The sequence below is a fragment of the Geotrypetes seraphini genome, chromosome 10, assembly GCF_902459505.1.
Source record: "Geotrypetes seraphini chromosome 10, aGeoSer1.1, whole genome shotgun sequence".
In the NCBI taxonomy this organism is placed as follows: domain Eukaryota; kingdom Metazoa; phylum Chordata; class Amphibia; order Gymnophiona; family Dermophiidae; genus Geotrypetes; species Geotrypetes seraphini.
In genome coordinates this window covers 1,362,767-1,386,966 of record NC_047093.1, presented here as the reverse complement: position 1 = coordinate 1,386,966, position 24,200 = coordinate 1,362,767, and the positions used below count along the sequence as shown (strand labels likewise).

Sequence of the window (24,200 nt, the reverse complement as noted above, 5' to 3'; positions counted from 1 at the left end):
GGAAGTAAATGCTAAGCTCGTGGTCACACCCCTGATGAAAAAAGAAAACACAAGACATAGAAGCATAGAAGAAGTATAGAAGGGCTAAATACCAGGAGAACTGCCTAAGACTCAAAAGAACCCCTCCAGACACTAGCGTAAGCCGCACATATAGACATCTGTTTTGCCTGGAATAAAGGAGAAATAATTCTTACGCCTCGGCTGTGACGAAGAGCTAGGCCTGAATACGACAGTGAGACAAATGGTCAGGTCGATGAATCCCTGGGTGAACAAATCCGAAGACACTGAGAACAACAACGGCTCGCCCACCAACAAACCCCTCTGACCCACATGCCATGGCGTGGCAAAACCGGAGCTACAAATATCATCATGTCGTAAAAGCGAGCCATGAGAAGGCAGTATGCAAGCATTGATCTAGGGAAACACTTAAAGAAGAGTACCCAGAGGTCAGAAAAGAGCAAACGCAGCTACGCACTCTGACTCCCTCGGACTCACGCTCACTGAGCCCGCTTAAGAAGTGAAAAGCTGGCATTTCAAGATAAGGTGAGGAAGTATAGTTCAAGGAGATGTCATCTCTACACAAGAAGCTGGAGCTCCTGAGCGGAGAGTTTGCAATGCTCGGGACGTAGAAGACCCTTGCTGAGTAAGCATGTGGAAACATGTGAAATGGTTTGGGGTTTTTTAATTTTTTTTTTTTGATCTCGCAATTTTTGATCTAACCCTTAATATAATTGAGAAAACATCTAATCCGTACATGGACCTTTTAGCTTGCCAACTCTCAAGCACCACACTAAAAGACACACTAAACTGCATGCTCTGCTACATAGCGCCGGGAAACTGGTCTTTAACAAGAACTGAAGTGGAAGACTTCATATACCAAAACTCACTAATAGCAACCTACATCCTACTCCTAGGAGACCTAAACCTACATCTAGATGATCAATCATCCAAACAAGTAGACAACTTTCTCTCATTTCTCAAAGCCCTATCCTTCCAAATGCTAAATCCACAAACAACTCATGAAAAAGGCCACCAACTTGATATTGCAGCCTTCATGACCCACCAACCATCCTTAACAGAAATTCATACATCTAACGGAACATGGTCCAGATCCATCTGGTCAGACCACTACACCTACACTTTCAACATCAACTGGACCAAAAACAACAAAAAAACTATAACAAAACTCAATAAAGTATCATACACCTCATGCAAACACATCGAACCCTCCATATTTTAGTCTAAAATAGATGAAACTATTCTAGAAAACAACCCCGAGGACTTCATCTTACATTGGGAAAGACTATGCTCCAACACCCTTGATGATTTAGCCCCACTGCAAACCAAATCCAGACCCAGCAGGAGATCAGATAAATGGTTCGACTCCGAACTGCTACAACTCAAAAGACAATGTAGATGACTAGAGAGAAAATGGAGAAAATCTAACTCGGATCATACAAAATCCGCCTGGAAAAAAATCAACAAACAATACAAATCACAATTAAAGGACAAGAGAAAAGCACACTACACCAACCTAATAGGCACTGAAACCCAAGACACCAAAAAACTATTCCAAATTCTAAAAACCCTAACCGACACCAAACCCTACCTGACCACTAACAATACTACCCCCCCTCAGCCACTCTATTAGCAGAACACTTCCAAAATAAAATTATCAATGCAAGAGCTACCCTCAATGACACCTCTACCCATCCTAACAAATTCACAATTCTCCCCATAGATAGGGATTCTACTGCAGCAGAAAGAATATGGTCTCAATTCCCCAACATACAATGGCCTGAATTCAACAAATACTACAAAAAATACAGCCATGCATCCTGTGACCTCAACAACTGCCCACCATATCTCCTAAAAACATCCAGCACAAAATTCCGCGCTCTTCTTCTAAACTGGATACAAATCTCGCTAATAAATGGCCACTACCCTACCAACCTCAGCAAAATCATCCTCAAAGACCCCAAAGGACCGATAGACCAAACAGCCAACTACAGACCCATTGCATCTAATCCACTCTACGTCAAAATAATAGAAGTTGCCAAATTCCTCTCCAATTACCTAGAAAACCATAACATACTCCATCCCACACAATCCGGCTTCAGAAACAACTTCAGCACGGAAACACTACTAGGATCTCTCTTGGACACAGCCAGACAACATCTCAGCACAAGAAAAAAAATGATGCTCATACAACTAGACCCTACTGCTATATTCGACTTGGTGGACCATAACATTCTACTACAAATCCTGGATACAATAGGTATCACAGATAAAGTATACACATGGTTTGAAGGATTCCTTAAATCAAGAACCTACAGAGTAAAATCTGACAAACAAAAATCTGAACCTTGGTCAAACCCCTCCGGAGTTCCCCAAGGATCCCCTCTATCCCCGACTCTCTTCAATCTCTATACAGCCTCCCTCAGCTCTCACCTGGACAAACAAGGCATAACCTCCTACAGCTATGCCAATGACATTACCATTCTCATACCCTTCGATCAACCTGAACTCTCCATGACGAACACAATATACCAAACATTAAAATCAATAGCAACCTGGATGAAAGATTACAAACTGAAATTGAACCCAGATAAAACAAAATTCATCCTCCTAGAAAACAACAAAATACCAACCATAACCAACATTGAAATCAACGCAATCAACTACTCCATACAAACCACCCTAAAACTGCTAGGAATAACTATCGACAGATGCTGCACCATGCAACCGCAAATCAATAAAACAATACAAAAGTCATTCTTAGTCATGAGAAACTTAAGACAAGTTCGGAAATTCTTCAAGAAAACTCAATTCCAGCTCATAGTTCAGTCTTTAATACTAGGCCTACTTGACTACTGTAATATCCTCTACCTCCCATGCCCTACAACCATAACAAAACAACTACAAACTATCCAAAACACAGCACTAAGACTCACCTACTCATTAAAGAAACATGATCACATTACAGAAGCATATCTCCAATCGCACTGGCTTCCGATCCCAGCAAGAATACAATTTAAATTCTACTGCCTACTATTTAAGACTTTATACGGAGACAGTCCAAACTACCTGAATAACCGCCTCATCCACAACACCGCAGCCAGACATAGGAAAACTCACACCCCATTCTCATACCCCCCAATTAAGGAGGTCAAACGGAAAAAACTATTTGATGGCCTCCTGGCCACTCAAGCAGCCAAACTAGACAACCAAATCGCCAATCTACTGACGGCATCCCTCGACTACAAGACTTTTAGAAAAGAAATAAAGACCATAATCTTCAAGAAAACTCTGAAAAAAGAAATAATACCACAAGTCTCAAACTCCACCTCTCACTAAAGCCAACTACCCCAAACAAATAACCTTACCCATTTCTTACTCTCTTTGAAAATGACCAATTTTTTTTTTTTTTTTTGTAAGTTCTTGTTGTAATACATCTTGGATAATTCTTTTGTAATCCGCCTTGAACTGCAAGGTAATGGCGGAATAGAAATCCCTAATGTAATGTAATGTAATTTGAGACACTGAGAGAAGAGGAAGATAAGGTACCACCTACCGAAACATAACCATTGCTTAGACCAGCAACCGAAGAATCCGCACACTTCTGCGGCGGCTGAAAAAATGCAACTGCCAAGATGCTATCCTACAATTCCCTCTTTGAAGGATGGCCTGAAAATCTGGAAACGCTAGACTGAACGTCCATAATTTCAGAAGAGCAAGCGAACACTGAGCCTCTTACTGAGACCAGATTCCTAACGCTGAGCCTGGAAGGAACCGAGCCTCCTAACCACAAAGACTGGAAACCATGGTGACTATAAGATGGCCCATTGATAATTGTGGCATGCCTTTGAAAAAAATCATTTCGCTGAGCCACCAACTTATACTGAACGATGGATAAGGAGTCCATTAGACACTATGGGTGCAGCCTCCTACACCGGGCACTGTCGGCACAGAAGCCAAAGCTGCAGCGTGCTGACGTGAAATCCAACCGAAGGCCCCATTTTCAGAAATGCCACCATGGATTCTAGAACTTGTATATAATCCTATACTCTCGGTCTGAGTGACTGAAGAAAAAAGACAAACCTGAGACTGGAAGTGGTCACCCTGCATGTTGAACAATCCTACGAGATGTTCCAATGACTATCACAGGACAAGAGAGGTCTGTTGGGGATTCAAAGATTGAAATAGATAAATCCCTCATTTGTGTCACCGCCAAACTGACCTGCCTGGAAGGCACCTGAATTAACTGGACGATGAAGGATGTATTTTAGTCCCCTTGTTGCGACAAAACGCCACAACCACTACCATCACCTTTGAACCCATCCTTGGAGCCATTGCTAGGGCAAATGGCATCCGCCGAAAGCGATAGCGCCTGGCCAAGGGGTTAAAAGTGAAGACACCGCAGATATGGTGACCACACAGGAATATGTAACCAATCTTATTTGAGATTCAGTGTTGAAGAGAACTCTCCCAGTTGAACCAATGTAGGAATCATGAAATATACGGTGCCCCCCCAGAAAGAATCTGTGAGAGGAAAAATGTATTCAAATTGTTATCATCCTGAATAATGTCCAAAGTCCATTTTTGAGAAGTCCTAAAGAGCTAGCAGAGGGAGACAAGAAAATAACTTTTCTGCGCAAAATTTAGCTTTAGCGGTGAAAAAATTGAGACAACTAGGAGAATAAAAGAGCCTACCTGGCCTATACCGGAAAAGATAGGCAGGATGGAGGGTACGGAAAGGAACTTGTCCAACCCATACGCCCCTAAAAGGAAAAGCACACTAAATGAAAGCTAGAAATGCCTCTGCCGCCCAAAGGCCGAAGAGCTGCACTTCGCCACCACAACAGCAAGAACCCAAACCCAAAGAAAAATCCTAGGGATGGAACCAACTGTCAAGTTATTGAATCCATGATTGCCACTCCTCCATTATTATATCATATTAAATTGATGCCGCCTATCCTGCCAATACCTTTAAGGTCTAGGAGGTTTACAACAAGAGTCAGCCTAGGCATGTCCATGGAGAATACATGGTTAATAGATTAAGTATGTGGCGGGATCAGGGAGGGTCAATCAGGATTAGTGAGATCATGTGACAAATTTCTTGAATAGAATCCGGAAAAGAGGACATCTGGGACACCACTGCAATGACAGGTTGTCAAGAGTGAGGCGCTATCAATACAATGGAGATATATTGAATACAATATTCGCCAGCATCGCCACTCAGACTTCCTCACTTATGGGCCAGATTTGAAAAGAGAGCCTGCATGCTGTGCAGCTACAGAAAGAAATGGAGTGGAGTAGCATTTGTCATAAAATAAGGGGACGCTGTAAAGGCCTGTGCAAAAGCATAAGAACATGAAAAGCATAGGAAAGAAAGAAAGTTATTCCCCCCTACCATAAGCGAACAAGTTCCGCCAGGTCACCTTGAACTACCGCCCAAAACTGTTCCAATCCAAAACTCCTACTAGTAACCAATTCTATAGCACCACCAGACTCATGCAGTGCTGCACAGATGCACAAAAAAGCATGAAAATATGCAATGCTGTATATCCTTGCCATGCATGGACCCCGGAAGGAAGGAAGAGAAACCCCTGAACAGAGGACTCTCTTACTTCTGATCGCACTCTGCAGTGCTCTGCCTTCTGCTGACACAGTCCAGAAATAAGCAGTAACTGGGAGCAGGGAACAGTACCGAGTTTCCCTCTAAAATGCCCTCAGGCAGATCAGAATGAGCCACAATGAAGAAGAAGTGGCTGCGACTCAAATGTCAACTCATGAGAACCAAAGAACCCACTGAGCCTGCCTGCAGCAATAACAGCAAAGCCTTCCCGATTGATTACAACAAGAGAGATATGAGAGATTCCGCTGTACCTTGAATCAAGGCTGCGCCGGAGAACAAGAAGAGCGCCAATGCAACGGCACTTTCCAGGGAAATAACACCCCGCGCACGTGGGTAAGGCCCAGGGCTGCCGATCCCATACCAAAGTAGCCGCGGAGCAGCCAAAACACACCGCCCCCAAGTGCAGATTTCTGTAACTACAGCGCCCCGCCTCACATGAAGAGGAGCTGGGTGCCGCGGACAATTGCGCGGGAAAAGGCAGCGGCAACGGCTGTGACTAGAAATTTCTTCCCCATAGCTTTTGTTCAACGGCCCCCATGGAGGTCCTAAGATGTTCAGTGCCTCCCACAGCACGAACACCTTTGCACTGCCTCTGCTGCCTTGCTTACAACTTAAACTTGCACAGCCCACACAAAGTACCTCACGAAAGAGAGATAAACCGGCAGACAGTATAAACCTCGAAAAATGAAACGTCTCACACACAAACTCCCATACACAAACCGGCAAACACAATGAATAAACTGAAAGTGTACTCACCCGCACTGACAGAAAAGTTGTCTAAACCAGTAGAAACGAGAAACAAAGGAAAACTAAAATTCCTCTAACCCAAACTGCCAGGAAATCGACAAGACTGGTAGTCAGAAAAGAACAGTCCAGCTACAGCAACATTGTTCTCTCTCTCTCTCTTTTTTTTTTTCATTTGGGAAAGAAGAAAAATTGAGAGAGAATTATCAATACCCCTCAATACACCGGAGGGAAGGGTGGAGCAGGGACCTGGGGGGAGGGCCCAAGTATAACTCCCAAAGTTGGCACCGTTCAGCCGTACACCCCTGTCTCACTGAAGAGAAACCTCAACAGGAGAAACAGAATGGTCATCTCACTGAAGAGAAACCTCAACAGGAGAAAATAATTGCCCTGTCACAGCCAGAATCCAGGAGCTAGTTGAAAAGCGACCATCACCTGCTGAGAGATAGAGCATACTGCCGATACAGGAGGAGTGCCAGCCAAGAGGACCACCTGTTAATCAGTTTCTCTATCTCCACCTGCTGGTAGATGTGTGCTATCCCACTAGTCTCTGGATTCATTTGCTGCTGTTGCAAAGGAATGAACACTTTTATTGGTGTACAGGACCTGAGTCTGTTCCTTCCCAAGCTCAGAGAAACCAAAACTCTATACTTTAAGTTCAGTCTCTTAGTCCAGTTTAACAGTTTGTTCTATATAAAGTAAGAATTCCCATTCAGTGTTTATTCAATCAGCTCTCAGCAATTTCAGCCACACCAGACATTAGCTGTTCCTTTCACAGCAGTGTTAGGCTCTTCAGCAGATAGCCTCAACCAAATAAACATTGGCTTACCGTAGCCAGCACTTTTCCTGTCCAAGCTTCCCTCGGGGTTCTCCTTAACCCACAGCTTCTGAGCCTTCTCTGCTCTCACCTTCCCACAGGTGACCCTCTCCTAAGGCCTCTCATGGGGACCTCCCAGAATGAATCCCAGACAGGGTACATGAAGCTCTTCCTGCCTGGGTTCCCCCCATGTCTCAGCAGGGTAGCCTATTCATGCAATTCAGCGCCACTTGCTGGATGATGGTTGAGCTCTGAGCTACAAAGCACAATGCATCTTGGACCCTGTAGTTCAGCGTCACCTGCTGGATGAGGATTGAACTCTGAACTACAGAGCTCAATGCTAATTGGCCAGTGCCCTCTATTGTCCACCAGCATAACAACATCACTCATGAGGGAGAATCGCCGACTCCCTCACAGTCATCCATCTAATTCTTGGCAAGTATAACTCATTGGTTCTGGACTTGTTTGGTAGGGATGATAAGGAACAAAAATGTCCAAGCACACCTTAAAAAAGTACTACTTACACCTCTGACATTCTGTGAATACCAGAGGTGGCTCTCTTGGCATAATGCACAAGCTTCATATTTATCTTTGATCATTTCACTATTGTTAACTTGTTAATAAAATGCCAAGTTGCCCACTACCTTGGATGAACCTTTTCTTATCCAGTATACCTGACTTATGATTGAGGTTCCTCCTGTCATGGTATGTGTAAAGAGAACGTATTTGAAGATACTACCTCATGCTGTATAACACTGCACCTGGTGGGGGGAGGAAAAACATGGGTAACACATTACACAATAAACTTACACAATATCTCACATCAGACAACTGAAGTCTTCCAAGGTTTCTGAAGATTCCAAGACTCTGCCCTCTCCCCCAGAACCCACTTAGTGTCCCAGTGTTCTTCCTTTAGAAGCGGTGTAACATGATCAAAATTTTTCTTTTTCTTAATTAGTTTTATAGCAGTGTTTTGAAGAATTTGTATTCTGCGTATCTCTTTTAAAGCTGACCCTTTATAAAGGGCATTGCAATAGTCGATTTTTTATATTACTAGTGAGTGTATTAATGTGTTTAATGCTGCTTCGTCCAGGAAAGCCGATAATGATCTGATCATTCTTAGCCTATAGAAACATGTTCTTACTAGTGAACTAACTTGCTCATGGTAACTAAGCTTTTGGTCTAATATGACTCCAAGAATCTTCACCTTAGTAACTGTTTTGAGGTTAATTGTGTTCATAATTATGTTGGTTCCTAGTTCCTGTCCCTCCCTACATGGAAAGAGCATCATGGTTTCTGTTTAAGATGTATTCAGGGATAATTTATTGTCATGTAGCCACCTAGATATTTTAGATAGTTTCTCATTAATTTCTGTGATATTTACAGCTGAACTCGTATCTACAGAGTCCAGAAGTTGTACATCATCTGCGTAAGCAAAGGGTATAAATCCCAGTGACTAACTAAGAGTTAATAGTGGTGCCATAAATGCATTAAACAGTAACGGGGATAGGATTGATCCCTGCGGAATCCCGAAATTTGTTGGTTTTAAATTTGCTGACGATGCGTTGAATATTACTTTAGAAGATCTTTCATTAAAGTAGGATTGAAACCATTGTAGAACAACTTCTGAGATTCCCAAGGATTCTAATCTGCTTAAGAGCAGATGATGATCAATCGTATCGAACGCTGAGGATAAATCTAAGGATATAAGGAGAACCGATTTATACTGATCCCAAAAATATAGGATAGAAGTTAATCCTATTAAAGAGTGCTCGGTAGAGCAGTGCTGTCGGAATCCCGTTTTCTCAAAAAATTCAGAAACTTGGTTAAATACTATTTTTTCAGTCATTTTAGCTATGAATGGTATTTTTGCTATAGGGCGGTAATTTCTAGGATCAACTAGATTCCCCTTAGCATCTTTCGGTATCGGATGGATAGTAGCATTTTTCCATTTATTGGGGATAGTCCCTTTCTCTAGGGAAGTTGAGATTAGTTGATGTATATATTTACCAAATATATTAAAAAAAATTTTCAGAATACATGGAGGAAGTAAATCTTCTTTATTGCTCTTTAAGTTTAATGAAGCGAACAGATTTTTCAGGTACTGTACTGAAGATAGAGAAAAATGGGAACATTTTGACATTGGGATATGGGAACCTATAGATAAATAATCTGTTTCTAGGTCTAAGTTGTTTATAAATATCTGTCTTATCCCTTGAATTTTTTCTAGAAAGAAATTTACCAGATCTTGTGCTATCAGGGTGCTGATTACTCCTTGTATAGCTCGTGATTTAAAGGTTGTTAAAGATTTTAAAATATTAAATAAGGTTGCAGAATTATTTGCTGTTCTAATACGTGATCCGTAGTATGTTCTCTTTGCCTCATTGATTTTATTTTTGTAATATTGTGCTTGACTCTGGTATCTAGCTTGATTGGCCAATGTTTTTTTTCCGCGCCATTTTCTTTCTAAAGATCGAAATTATTTTTTGATAAGTGATAATTCGTTATTGTACCAAGGATTTTTTTGTTGAGATTGTTTTTGTTACTATTGGGACAAGTTTGTTTAGTACTGTGTTACAAAGATTTTCCCATTGACCTATTTGTTCATCCATTGGCATCTTTGTAACATCTGCAGTAAATAATTCAATTACTGAGTTCAGGTTTGATTCATCTAAGCTACTATAATCACGGTACGTGTAAGTTTTTTCTGGGTATCCCTTGTATACGACCTTATGTTCGTAGTACAGTGTAATTAAACCATGGGACAGGCTCTATTTTTGTGGGGGAGAAATCCTGATTAATTTTTTTGGGGACTAACATCATGTTTATTGTATGTCCAGCAATATGAGTTGGTTGGAAGACTGTCATCATTAAGTCTAAATTAGATACAAAATTGGATAACTCTGATGTAAAGGGATTTTCTGTGTTATCAAAATGAATATTGAAGTCTCCTAGTATTAATATATTTTGCAATATTGTGCTGAAGTCCATAAGTAAAGATTGTAGGTGTGAACACAGGTCTCTAGTAATGGGGGTGGAATATATAAGAGAAGTATGTCAAGATCTGGTTTAGCGTTAATTTTAAATTGCAGGTACTCTATTAGAGCCTTAGGTGGAGATTTTTCGAATTCCTTGGCCATCTTTTGCTTAAATATAACTGCTATACCTCCTCCCTTTTTGCCTGAGCGATGATTAAATTGAGAAGTGAAGCCAGGTGGACAAGCATAGTTAATGTATGCCTCATCGCCATCTAGTAACCATGTTTCTATAATACACATTATGTCTATTGATTTTTGAATGATTCATTCAATAGACGATCCCTGCTCAGAAGAACTTACATTCTAATTTGGACAGACATGACAGGCTATCTCAGGGCTGGGGAGTTCCTAGCAGAAGGAATGATACGATGGGAATAGGTATTTGATGGTGAGTGGGAGTTAAGAGTTGAAAGCAGTTTCAAAAACGTGGGATTTTAGCTTAGATTTGAATACTGCTAGAAATGGAGCGTGACGTACTGATTCTGGCAGCCTGTTCCAGGCATATGGCATGGCAAGAAAGAAGGGATGGAGTCTGCAGTCGGTAGTGGAGGAAAAGGGTACAGATAAGAGGGACTTACCCAATGAACAGAGTTCATAGGCGAGCACAGTGGGAGATAAGTGAGGAGAGCATGCACTTGTAAGTCAGTAAGAGGAGCTTGAACTGTATTCAGAAATGGATGGTGAACCAATGCAGTGACTTGAGGAGGGGAGTAATGTGAGCATGGCGGCTGTCACGGAATATGAGTCATGCAACAGCATTTTGAACGGATTGAAGGGATGACAGACGGATGAGCGGGAGACCTGAGAAAAGTCTGTTGCAGTAATCTTAGCAGAGGACAGACCCCTCATTTCCAGAGTTCCCCTAGCTGAGAACCCCAGACCCCTCATTTCCACAGCTCCCCTTCCCCAGACCCCTCATTAGCAGAGGACCTCAGACCCCTCATTTTCAGAGTTCCCCTTCCCCAGACCCCTCATTTCCAGAGTTTTCTTAGCAGAAGACCCCAGACCCCTCATTTCCAGAGTTCCCTTAGCAGAGGACACCAGACCCCTCATTTTCAGAGCTCCGCTTCCCCAGACCCCTCATTTCCACAGCTCCACATCCCCAGACCCCTCATTAGCAGAGGACCCCAGAACCCTCATTTTCAGAGCTCCCCTTCTCCAGACCGCTCATTTCCAGAGTTTTCTTAGCAGAGGACCCCAGACCCCTCATTTCCAGAGCTCCTCTTCCCCAGACCCCTCGTTTCCAGAGTTTTCTCACCAAAGGAGCCCAGACCCCTCATTTCCAGAGTTCCCTTAGCAGAGGACCCCAGACCCCTTATTTCCAGAGTATTCTTAGCAGAGGACCTCAGACCCCTCATTTCCAGAGTATTCCTAGCAGAGGACCCCAGACCCCTCATTTCCAGAGTTCCCTTAGCAGAGGACCCCCAGACCCCTTATTTCCAGAGTTCCCTTAGCAGAGGCCTCCAGACCCCTCATTTCCAGAGTTCCCCTTCCCCAGAGCCCATTTCCAGAGTATTCTTAGCAGAGGACCCCAGACCCCTCATTTCCAGAGTATTCCTAGCAGAGGACCCCAGACCCCTCATTTCCAGAGTTCCCTTAGCAGAGGACCCCCAGACCCCTTATTTCCAGAGTATTCTTAGCAGAGGAACCCAGACCCCTCATTTCCAGAGTATTCTTAGCAGAGGACCCCAGACCCCTCATTTCCAGAGTATTCTTAGCAGAGGACCCCAGACCCCTCATTTCCAGAGTATTCTTAGCAGAGGACCCCAGACCCCTCATTTCCAGAGTATTCCTAGCAGAGGACCCCAGACCCCTCATTTCCAGAGTTCCCTTAGCAGAGGAACCCAGACCCCTCATTTCCAGAGTATTCTTAGCAGAGGACCCTAGACCCCTCATTTCCAGAGTATTCTTAGCAGAGGACCCCAGACCCCTCATTTCCAGAGTATTCCTAGCAGAGGACCCCAGACCCCTCATTTCCAGAGTTCCCTTAGCAGAGGAACCAAGACCCCTTATTTCCAGAGTATTCTTAGCAGAGGAACCCAGACCCCTCATTTCCAGAGTATTCTTAGCAGAGGACCCCAGACCCCTCATTTCCAGAGTATTCTTAGCAGAGGACCCCAGACCCCTCATTTCCAGAGTATTCTTAGCAGAGGACCCCAGACCCCTCATTTCCAGAGTATTCCTAGCAGAGGACCCCAGACCCCTCATTTCCAGAGTTCCCTTAGCAGAGGAACCCAGACCCCTCATTTCCAGAGTATTCTTAGCAGAGGACCCTAGACCCCTCATTTCCAGAGTATTCTTAGCAGAGGACCCCAGACCCCTCATTTCCAGAGTATTCCTAGCAGAGGACCCCAGACCCCTCATTTCCAGAGTTCCCTTAGCAGAGGAACCAAGACCCCTTATTTCCAGAGTATTCTTAGCAGAAGACCCCAGACTCCTTATTTCCAGAATATTCCTAGCAGAGGACCCCAGACCCCTCATTTCCAGAGTTCCCTTAGCAGAGGACCCCAGACCCCTCATTTCCAGAGTTCCCCTTCCCCAGACCCATTTCCAGAGTATTCTTAGCAGAGGACCCCAGACCCCTCATTTCCAGAGTATTCTTAGCAGAGGACCCCAGACCCCTTATTTCCAGAGTATTCTTAGCAGAGGACCCCAGACTCCTTATTTCCAGAGTATTCTTAGCAGGGGACAACAGACCCCTCATTTCCAGAGTATTCTTACCAGAGGACCCCCAGACCCCTCATTTCCAGAGTTTTCTTAGCAGAGGACCCCAGACCCCTAATTTCCAGAGCTCCTCTTCCCCAGACCCCTCATTTCAAGAGTTTTCTCACCAAAGGAGCCCAGACCCCTCATTTCCAGTTCCCTTAGCAGAGGACCCCAGACCCCTTATTTCCAGAGTATTCTTAGCAGAGGACCTCAGACCCCTCATTTCCAGAGTATTCCTAGCAGAGGACCCCAGACCCCTCATTTCCAGAGTTCCCTTAGCAGAGGACCCCAGACCCCTCATTTCCAGAGTTCCCCTTCCCCAGACCCATTTCCAGAGTATTCTTAGCAGAGGACCCCAGACCCCTCATTTCCAGAGTATTCCTAGCAGATGACCCCAGACCCCTCATTTCCAGAGTTCCCTTAGCAGAGGACCCCCAGACCCCTTATTTCCAGAGTTCCCTTAGCAGAGGACCCCAGACCCCTCATTTCCAGAGTTCCCCTTCCCCAGAGCCCATTTCCAGAGTATTTTTAGCAGAGGACCCCAGACCCCTCATTTCCAGAGTATTCCTAGCAGAGGACCCCAGACCCCTCATTTCCAGAGTTCCCTTAGCAGAGGACCCCCAGACCCCTTATTTCCAGAGTATTCTTAGCAGAGGACCCCAGACCCCTCATTTCCAGAGTATTCTTAGCAGAGGACCCCCAGACCCCTCATTTCCAGAGTATTCTTAGCAGAGGACCCCAGACCCCTCATTTCCAGAGTATTCTTAGCAGAGGACCCCAGACCCCTCATTTCCAGAGTATTCCTAGCAGAGGACCCCAGACCCCTCATTTCCAGTGTTCCCTTAGCAGAGGAACCCAGACCCCTCATTTCCAGAGTATTCTTAGTAGAGGACCCCAGACCCCTCATTTCCAGAGTATTCTTAGTAGAGGACCCCAGACCCCTCAATTACAGAGTATTCTTAGCAGAGGACCCCAGACCCCTCATTTCCAGAGTTCCCTTAGCAGAGGAACCCAGACCCCTCATTTCCAGAGTATTCTTAGTAGAGGACCCCAGACCCCTCATTTCCAGAGTATTCTTAGCAGAGGACCCCAGACTCCTTATTTCCAGAGTATTCCTAGCAGAGGACCCCAGACCCCTCATTTCCAGAGTTCCCTTAGCAGAGGACCCCAGACCCCTCATTTCCAGAGTTCCCTTAGCAGAGGACCCCAGACCCCTCATTTCCAGAGTTCCCCTTCCCCAGACCCATTTCCAGAGTATTCTTAGCAGAGGACCCCAGAACCCTCATTTCCAGAGTATTCTTAGCAGAGGACCCCAGACTCCTTATTTCCAGAGTATTCTTAGCAGAGGACCCCAGACCCCTCATTTCAAGAGTTCCCCTTCCCCAGACCCATTTCCAGAGTATTCTTAGCAGAGGACCCCAGGCTCCTTATTTCCAGAGTATTCTTAGCAGAGGACCCCAGACCCCTCATTTCCAGAGTTCCCCTTCCCCAGACCCATTTCCAGAGTATTCTTAGCAGAGGACCCCAGGCTCCTTATTTCCAGAGTATTCTTAGCAGAGGACCCCAGACTCCTTATTTCCAGAGTATTCCTAGCAGAGGACCCCAGACCCCTCATTTCCAGAGTATTCTTAGCAGAGGACCCCAGACCCCTCATTTCTAGAGTTCCCCTTCCCCAGACCCATTTCCAGAGTATTCTTAGCAGAGGACCCCAGACTCCTTATTTCCAGAGTATTCTTAGCAGAGGACCCCAGACTCCTTATTTCCAGAGTATTCTTAGCAGAGGACCCCAGACCCCTCATTTCCAGAGTTCCCCTTCCCCAGACCCATTTCCAGAGTATTCTTAGCAGAGGACCCCAGGCTCCTTATTTCCAGAGTATTCTTAGCAGAGGACCCCAGACTCCTTATTTCCAGAGTATTCCTAGCAGAGGACCCCAGACCCCTCATTTCCAGAGTATTCTTAGCAGAGGACCCCAGACCCCTCATTTCAAGAGTTCCCCTTCCCCAGACCCATTTCCAGAGTATTCTTAGCAGAGGACCCCAGGCTCCTTATTTCCAGAGTATTCTTAGCAGAGGACCCCAGACCCCTCATTTCCAGAGTTCCCCTTCCCCAGACCCATTTCCAGAGTATTCTTAGCAGAGGACCCCAGGCTCCTTATTTCCAGAGTATTCTTAGCAGAGGACCCCAGACTCCTTATTTCCAGAGTATTCCTAGCAGAGGACCCCAGACCCCTCATTTCCAGAGTATTCTTAGCAGAGGACCCCAGACCCCTCATTTCCAGAGTTCCCCTTCCCCAGACCCATTTCCAGAGTATTCTTAGCAGAGGACCCCAGGCTCCTTATTTCCAGAGTATTCTTAGCAGAGGACCCCAGACTCCTTATTTCCAGAGTATTCCTAGCAGAGGACCCCAGACCCCTCATTTCCAGAGTTCCCTTAGCAGAGGACCCCAGACCCCTCATTTCCAGAGTTCCCCTTCCCCAGACCCATTTCCAGAGTATTCTTAGCAGAGGACCCCAGACCCCTCATTTCCAGAGTATTCTTAGCAGAGGACCCCAGACCCCTTATTTCCAGAGTATTCTTAGCAGAGGACCCCAGACTCCTTATTTCCAAAGTATTCTTAGCAGAGGACAACAGACCCCTCATTTCCAGAGTATTCTTACCAGAGGACCCCCAGACCCCTCATTTCCAGAGTTTTCTTAGCAGAGGACCCCAGACCTCTAATTTCCAGAGCTCCTCTTCCCCAGACCCCTCATTTCCAGAGTTTTCTCACCAAAGGAGCCCAGACCCCTCATTTCCAGAGTTTTCTTAGCAGAGGACCCCAGACCCCTAATTTCCAGAGCTCCTCTTCCCCAGACCCCTCATTTCCAGAGTTTTCTCACCAAAGGAGCCCAGACCCCTCATTTCCAGAGTTCCCTTAGCAGAGGACCCCAGACCCCTTATTTCCAGAGTATTCTTAGCAGAGGACCTCAGACCCCTCATTTCCAGAGTTCCTTTAGCAGAGGACCCCAGACCCCTCATTTCCAGAGTTCCCCTTCCCCAGACCCATTTCCAGAGTATTCTTAGCAGAGGACCCCAGACTCCTTATTTCCAGAGTATTCTTAGCAGAGGACCCCAGACTCCTTATTTCCAGAGTATTCTTAGCAGAGGACCCCAGACTCCTTATTTCCAGAGTATTCTTAGCAGAGGACCCCAGACTCCTTATTTCCAGAGTATTCTTAGCAGTGGACCCCAGACCCCTCATTTCCAGAGTTCCCTTAGCAGAGGAACCCAGACCCCTCATTTCCAGAGTATTCTTAGTAGAGGACCCCAGACCCCTCATTTCCAGAGTATTCTTAGCAGAGGACCCCAGACTCCTTATTTCCAGAGTATTCCTAGCAGAGGACCCCAGACCCCTCATTTCCAGAGTTCCCTTAGCAGAGGACCCCAGACCCCTCATTTCCAGAGTTCCCCTTCCCCAGACCCATTTCCAGAGTATTCTTAGCAGAGGACCCCAGACCCCTCATTTCCAGAGTATTCTTAGCAGAGGACCCCAGACCCCTTATTTCCAGAGTATTCTTAGCAGAGGACCCCAGACTCCTTATTTCCAAAGTATTCTTAGCAGAGGACAACAGACCCCTCATTTCCAGAGTATTCTTACCAGAGGACCCCCAGACCCCTCATTTCCAGAGTTTTCTTAGCAGAGGACCCCAGACCCCTAATTTCCAGAGCTCCTCTTCCCCAGACCCCTCATTTCCAGAGTTTTCTCACCAAAGGAGCCCAGACCCCTCATTTCCAGAGTTCCCTTAGCAGAGGACCCCAGACCCCTTATTTCCAGAGTATTCTTAGCAGAGGACCTCAGACCCCTCATTTCCAGAGTTCCCTTAGCAGAGGACTCCAGACCCCTCATTTCCAGAGTTCCCCTTCCCCAGACCCATTTCCAGAGTATTCTTAGCAGAGGACCCCAGACTCCTTATTTCCAGAGTATTCTTAGCAGAGGACCCCAGACTCCTTATTTCCAGAGTATTCTTAGCAGAGGACCCCAGACTCCTTATTTCCAGAGTATTCTTAGCAGAGGACCCCAGACTCCTTATTTCCAGAGTATTCTTAGCAGTGGACCCCAGACCCCTCATTTCCAGAGTTCCCTTAGCAGAGGACCCCAGACCCCTCATTTCCAGAGTTCCCTTAGCAGAGGACCCCAGACCCCTCATTTCCAGAGTTACCTCTGCAACTGCAATGTATCTTCCTCTCACCGATTCTTCCGGCAGCAAAGCTCCGTTTCCGGCCTCAACACGTCACTTCCTAGAGCGAGTGTCAATCAGGCGACGTCTCTTACGCAGAGCTGCGCCGTCGCTCCGAGTGGCCTTTGACCCGGAAACGAGGTCTGACCCGGATGTGGACGCGGAGGAGTTGGAGTTGTCGGGGAAGGAGATGCCTCTGCCCATTCAGGTGTTTAATTTACAGGTCAGAGGAGTGGGCCGCGTCCTCCTTCCGCCCCGCTGAAGTGGCCTTGGGTTGCCGTCGTCCGGGGGGGGGGGGGCAGTGGCGCGAGAGGAAGAGGGTTGACGACGACGGTGACTAGCTTGGGAAGGGGGGCGGAGAGGGGGAAAGATGAGGGGCTTGCTAGAGGGTGGTCATGTCGGGGCGGGGGGGCAGTGACTGAGGACAATTTCTACGGTTGGAGGGGGGGGGGGGTGGATGGTGAATGACGTGTTTGAGCTCAGGGGTTCAGCGCTCGGCAGGAGTCTTATGGCCGTGAAGCAAACTCATCGATCTGGCTTCCCTCATTTCATTATACACTGTTGTGATTCTTTTGCCCAAATGTTAGTCCATAAAGTGCTTCCAGCCTGTTAAGTTTTGCTCTTTTTTTGTGCTTATTTGTAAGAGAGCAATTTGTTAGACAACTTGTCCTTAGCTAGGAATCATTTATCACTGTGGGGAAAAAGAAAACTGGCATGAGGTGGTTATGGCTCCACCGCTCCCCTCTTTCCAGTAAGGTAAGAAAATGACATGTGCATTGTGATGATAGGAGCTGCGAATGCAGAGTTCTGATTAATCCACTGACCCACCTTAATCTACCCTGAGTGTGCAAGCTGGATACCTTTTTTTTCTGCTATCATAATGCTGCTTTTTTGGGAACAGACAGGTTCTGAAATGACAGCTGATTTCATAGAATAACATCAGAACAGTGAGAAATTAAGAATAAGGAAAGGAAGAAAATGTTACTTTTCAGTAATTGAATCACAATTATATGGCACATATTGCTGGATTAATCAGAATCTCTTCCCTTACTCTAATTGTAAGTGTAAATTGTTTCCATGTCAAGGGTGGGCATTGCCGTTAACTGTGTTTTTCCCCTTTAGCAGGCGAGCTCTGTATCAGGGACAGGGGGTGCAGAAGGTCAGGACAGGATGAGAGATAGCTCAACCCCCAGCTCAGCTTCTTCGTCAGTGACAGATCTATACTGCACCCCCCACAGCAGTAGGTCAGACCTCTTCCTCCCGGGTACAGCAGGAGACTACAGCCTGAGTGCCAGCCTGTCCGCTTGTACGCTGCTTTATGAGGTACCTGATAGGCAAGGTCCCTCTTTTTACAGGGCAAGAGAGATTGGGGAAAGATTTTTGAGAGAGAATTATTTGAGTTTTGCTGCTTGTTTTGTTGTTTGGTATTATTGTATAAAAGCTTGTGTAAATGCTGAGTAGAAGAGCTTAAAAAATAAATCAACTTCTTTTTGCCTCAATAACTTGAAATGTTGCTTTTAGATCTAATTTTAAACAAGTTGTTTTAAATTACTGGCTGAAAGTTAATTTCTGCTACTGAGACTAAGTTGGTGGCTTATTTAAGTGGGAATGTGCTTGGATCCTCAGTTTTGTTTATATTGCTATTGGTATTTGTTAGAATTCAACTGGTGAGGTTACTGTGGTCATGCTGGGCTTCTCTAATCCCTAGAGCTTTGCTGTGCTAAACTTAAATACTGTATATTCCATTGGTCACTGAAGGGACATGTACAGTTAAAACACCCATCAACGTGTTCCGTTTAATATTGGTGAAAGTTTTGATACTCTCCCTTGACAGACGGTGATTTTACTGCAGCAGCATTTAAGAAGAAAACAAATATCTATGATTCAGTTAAAAAACGAAAATATAAATATAATTTGCTTTTCTGAGAGCAGGCATACTGAAAGAATAATTAGGAAAAGCAACTTTGTTTCTGCTAGTCTTCAACTTTGGTACCTAACATTAAACCAGTTTGATGGGTAATAGTGATATACAATAGTATAGTATTTTTGAACTGCTTTGAATAGCTGTTGCTGAAGAAGTGGTATATAATTTTTAATAACCTACCTGATTTATGCAATAGTTCACTACCACCCAGTTTTTTTTTTTCTTTTATTATTCTTCCAGAGTTGAGGGGAAAGTGGGAAAATTGCTCTTATCATTGGCATAGCCCTATTAGGTACTCAGTTATATCTCAACTAGTCAGTGTGTGTTGTGTTTCTGTTAGTTATTTTCCTTTTGGCATGTCAACTGTCAATGGATCCTGGTCTTTTAATGAACCAGTAAGGCTATTCTTATGTTCTTATATACTTGATTTACTTATTTTGAACCAGTAAACTCCCATGCAGCTTGATGTTGGAGATTTAATTTTGTCATCTTTATTTTGGGCTAATCAGCATATATGATGTCTTTTTCATTACATTGTTCAACAGAGCTGCCTAGTTCAAAGTCGGTTGTGAGATCATTTTAGATCTAAGGTATGATTGAACCTGGAAATCTTTGTTGAAGCCCCTGAAGGTCTGGGTCTTAAGAATGAATGAGTCTTTCAAACATGTGATTTAAGTCTGGAGTGAGGAACTCGCCAGGGCCTTTAACACAAGAGCTCCAATTAGAAATCATTTGGAATGTAAATACAGCTCTGTGGTTTACAGAACACCTCTGGGGACAAAAAGTGTCTGGCCACCAACTTGAATGGAAAAGGAAAAAATAATTTTGATGAAGATAAAGTAAATGTGTAACTTGTGTCTGAGAAAATATCCTTCACATTTCAAGAGAAAGAGAGAAAATTTTTTTTAGCTTGCTTTCTCATTCTTCCTATGAACCTAGGTAACAGTTGAAATATTATGAGGGATGTTAGGCCATTAAAGGGAGAGAAGGAAATAGTGGATGTTGCAGATGGGCAGACTGGATAGGCCATATGGCCTTTATCTGCCGTCATGTTTCTCTGTATACTATCTGTTGCTATAAATGTGAGAACTTTTATACAGTCCTTTACAGACAGTATCTTTTAAATATTTAAGGGAACTGAATCACCCCTGAGGCTGTTGAGGAGCAGATCTCACGTCTTTTAACTTTGAAGTTATTCATCCCAAGCATGCCTGAGAACTTTTCTGAGATAGATCACACTAATATAAAGCAAATGATCATAGAACGTTTTGGCTTGAGTTTTGATACTTAAGAGTCCAGTTCTTCCTAGTTATTAACAAAGTCCAGTCAAATTTGAGTGCTGCCCTTGAGAAGGTTGTAAGTGCTTTTTTAAGAATTTGACAATTTTCCTGATTCTTCAAGGAAGCATTAATAAAATTATTTCTGAAAAAACTCACTCTGTTGTCTTTGTTAATGAAATTCATGCCAGCATCAAACATCTCTTCCTGTCAAAATTATCTGAGAAGGCAATTCTTAAACTGATGAATCAGCTTTTAGAAGAGAAGACCATTTTATGAGTTATGTAAGAAACAGCTGAAAACTCAGCTGTTTGTGGATGCATTTCTAAAGCATGTTGGGATTGACATGATATCAGCTAGTACTTATATAAGACTGTTTTTGTGTTTGATATAAAGTGGTATGTAAACTTTAGATAATGCCCAGTTAGAGAGAGCTCTAGGTTAAATCATTGAATGGAAGCAACTTGGGTAATGCTCTGATCCTGGACAAGTGTATGGATGCTATGATTGACCTATTGCACCCATTTAGACTCTTATATTCTGACAAGGCAACTCAAAGTGATCAGAATCTCTGGAATATGAATAAGATGGTTTCCATTCTTCTTTAAGAATGGTCATTTCCCCAACTGCCACTGTGGCCACAATGAATCCACTGATTGGCCATAAGTTCTTAATGTACATGGATGATATTCCACTTTGTCTGTCCTTCGCTGATTGTCCAGCCTTCTTTCTATGTGAACCGCCTAGAAGTCAGTTTGACTATGGCGGTATAGAAAAATAAAGTTATTATTATTATTAATAAAAAATTGGGAGATTTTAGAAATTACAAAATGAGAGAACTCAGTGAGCGAGTAAAGTGGAGAAGCAATGAGTCAGTCAGTTACTAGACTTTCTGTAATTTGTTCAAGGTAAGTATTGGCCGGATCCATAATATTGTTGTAAAAGGATGGACTTCAGTTGTTTACGAAAGGCACAGTAAGATAGACCATCCTGGAAACCTTCCAGCAATGAGTTTCAAAGCGCCAGCCCAGAGTAGGAGAAAGCCCTTTCCAGTTTGATTTCTTTTGGACCTGGCACCCTAAAAAGGTCTCTCTGCGAAGATCGCAATCTTCCTGGCGAGTATTTGGACAGCTTCTTGCTTAAGTATTCAGGACATAAGAGATGCTATGCTTTAAAGACCAGACAAAGCATCTTAAATTTGATGTGTTTGGCCACAGGTACCCAGTGTAGTTTGAACAAGACTGATGTGATGATTGTGTTTTGGGTTAGGGATTTTTAAAATATGTTTTAATAAATTGCTGCACTTTAAAGTAGACAGGATAAGTCCTAGAACAAAGAAAATGCAATGCAACAAAGGTGATCTGGGCAGGGGAAGAGAATGGGACTTGTATACCATCTTTTTGTGGTTACACATTCAAAGCGATTTACATATGTACAGGTACTATTTTGTACCTGAGATAATGGAGGCAGCAGCTCTACCACTAGGCCATTCCTCACCTCCATGATCATTTGATGATGCAGAGTGGATTTATGTTTAGGATCAGATAATACCATTAGGATCAAACATACTGGCATGGTTATAGAATGAAGTGAAAGAGATTATTAAAGTTATAAGGACATCATTAAAAAAAAAAGGAAAGTGAATCCTGGTGATAAAAAAAAACCCAACCTATAAATACTAACAAGTTAGGTGTGAAGCAGTAATAAAGCTGGCCAATAGAGAATTTGAAAAGCTTGCATTGAGGCAAAAAATAATAGTAAAGCCTTTCTCATTTACCTTAGAAGCAAGAAACCTGTGAAGGGGTTAATTGTGCCATTAGATGACAGAGAGGTAAAAGGGTCATGAAAGATAGAGTCAAAGGAGAAAAACTAAATGCTTTTTTTTAATTTGTTCTTTATTGAGGAGGTTGTTGGAAATATGTGTGTTAAGTGCCATTGGCTCATGTTTGAGTCCTAGTGACATGATGAATTACAAATCTAAAAAGAAATTGTTTATTTTGCTAGTCCAGTAAGGTCCTCCAGCATCATCACCATGGTTGTTTTCAAATTGTCCAGCTATCTGATTACAGGATGCCCTCTTTGCCTGGTTCCTTCTATCTTCTCAAACATGATGTCCAACGCAATGATCTTTCTCTTTTGACAGTGTGACCAAAATAAGACAGTCATCATTTGGGCTTCGAGTCACGTAGCCGATTTTTGATCTCTTCCAGAATTGATTTGTTAGTTCTTCTGGTTGTCCACGACCAGCATAAAATCATTCTCCAGCACCAAAACTCAAACGAGTCAATCTTCTTTCTGTCTTGTTTCTGTAGTGTCCAGCTTTGGCATCTGTAATTGACCACTGAGAAAATGAGTGTGTAGACATGTCTGATCTTTGTTTGGAGTGTTCTTTCCTTGCCTCTGAATACTTTGTCGAGAGCCTTCATTGAAGATCAAAAAAATGCTATTCTGTGAAGTATTTCTTCCCTGCTAGTTGCTTCTTTGTTTAAAAAAGAGCCCAGGAGATTGATATCTTTTACAACTTGTACCGTGTTTCCCCGAAAATAAGCCCTACCACGAAAATGATCCCTAGCATGATTTTCGGGGTAGGTCTTAATATAAGCTCTACCCCCAAAAATAAGCCTTAGTCATAGGCAGCCATGCATCCCCCCCACCGCACCGCCGAACCCCCACTGACCCTCTATCCTTCCCTCCCGCCGACCGCGACCATAAATACCTTGCTGCAAAGGAGCGTCGGGCCAGCAGCACTCACAGGCTGCTTCGCGGCCTTCTCGCTGGGGCTGTCTGTGTAAGAGTTTTGGGATAGGATTGTAGATTGGTAACATGTTAAAAGTTAGAAAACAAGAGTTGGGCTAAATAGTTTAGTTTTCTCAGTAGATAAAGGTGAATGGTGGAGTGTGCCAAGGATCTGTATCGGCACTGGTGCTTTTGAACTCATTTAAAATTATTCTGGAACAAGAAACTAGTAAGGTGAGCAAATATAAAAATGACAGAAAATTGATCAAAGATGGTCTATAGATCATGAGCAGATTGTGAGCAACTGTAAGGCAACCTTGAGAGACAAGTTTCTTCGTATTATAACTTTAGAAAATTGTTTAAAACTTAAATTGTTGTTATCCGCCTAGATTCTATTGTGAGAATAGTGTGGAATATAAATAAATATAAAAATAGAATAGTTGAAATTTTCAAAGCAGAAAAATACTCCAAACTATAGCTACACAATTCTGGGTTCTATATTAGGGGCTCCCACCCAAGAACAGAATCCTGACATAACAGAGAATTTCAATGTGTGTAAAGGATGCAGATATATCCCTGAGCAATTGCTGGCCTTTTTAAATGAGATTTTGTTGTTTATGGTATTGGTGATGTGTGTAAGGTATTTTGAAAGTCAGCCTGAGCCTATTTTGGATGGGCAGATATAAATTAAATGAATTAATTGACCCTAAAGTCATTGAGGGTTGCGATATCTCATTGAAGAACCAACAAACACAAATGAAAGAACTCGTTTCAATATGCAGAGTTCCAAAGGACAGGCATGCATTTGAATTTCTTTGCTTGTCACACTCTTCCCTCCCCCTAAAATATGTAATTGATGTTTGTTTGCAAGTATTTTGCACTTTTTAGGATGTTTTTGAGTGTATGTGTGTGTGTGTGTGTGTCTCTCTCTCTCCCTGTATGGAACTGAGTGTACTGTGCTACTGCAGTTTTTATTTTATTTATATTTTTTTGTGAGTGGATGAAGGAAAATCGGTTTGTTACAAAGAGTGGGATTAATATTTCTGAGGCTAGAGAATTCTAATAGTTGAATGGTATAACAAGGGTTGTAGTAAGGATGGGCACA

At 43.6% G+C, this 24,200-nt stretch overlaps 2 protein-coding genes across 14 annotated transcripts in view; one reads left to right on the top strand and one right to left on the bottom strand.

Annotated features, from left to right (window-relative positions):
* The window catches only part of RFNG (RFNG O-fucosylpeptide 3-beta-N-acetylglucosaminyltransferase), an 85,782-nt gene extending 68,504 nt beyond the window's left edge, over positions 1-17,278 (bottom strand). For 2 of the 4 annotated variants that reach the window (XM_033962208.1, XM_033962210.1), the window contains exons 1-2: positions 17,141-17,202; positions 7,874-7,960 (exon numbers count right to left, since the gene is read on the bottom strand). Coding sequence is in view for 1 of the 4 variants with exons in the window: in XM_033962211.1 (XP_033818102.1) it covers positions 7,874-7,903 (30 nt within the window). In the remaining 3 variants the exon portion in view is untranslated. Of the gene's footprint in view, positions 1-7,873; positions 7,961-17,140 lie in introns of all 4 variants that reach the window. The other 2 variants (XM_033962211.1, XM_033962209.1) reach the window with 2 other exon arrangements.
* GPS1 (G protein pathway suppressor 1) overlaps positions 17,241-24,200 on the top strand; it is a 285,648-nt gene continuing 278,688 nt past the window's right edge. The window contains exons 1-2 of one of the 10 annotated variants that reach the window (XM_033962199.1): positions 17,249-17,381; positions 18,281-18,481. In XM_033962199.1, the coding sequence (XP_033818090.1) occupies positions 17,349-17,381; positions 18,281-18,481 (234 nt within the window). In that variant the 5' untranslated portion in view covers positions 17,249-17,348. Of the gene's footprint in view, positions 17,382-17,617; positions 17,915-18,280; positions 18,482-24,200 lie in introns of those variants that run through there. The other 9 variants (XM_033962200.1, XM_033962202.1, XM_033962203.1 and 6 more) reach the window with 9 other exon arrangements.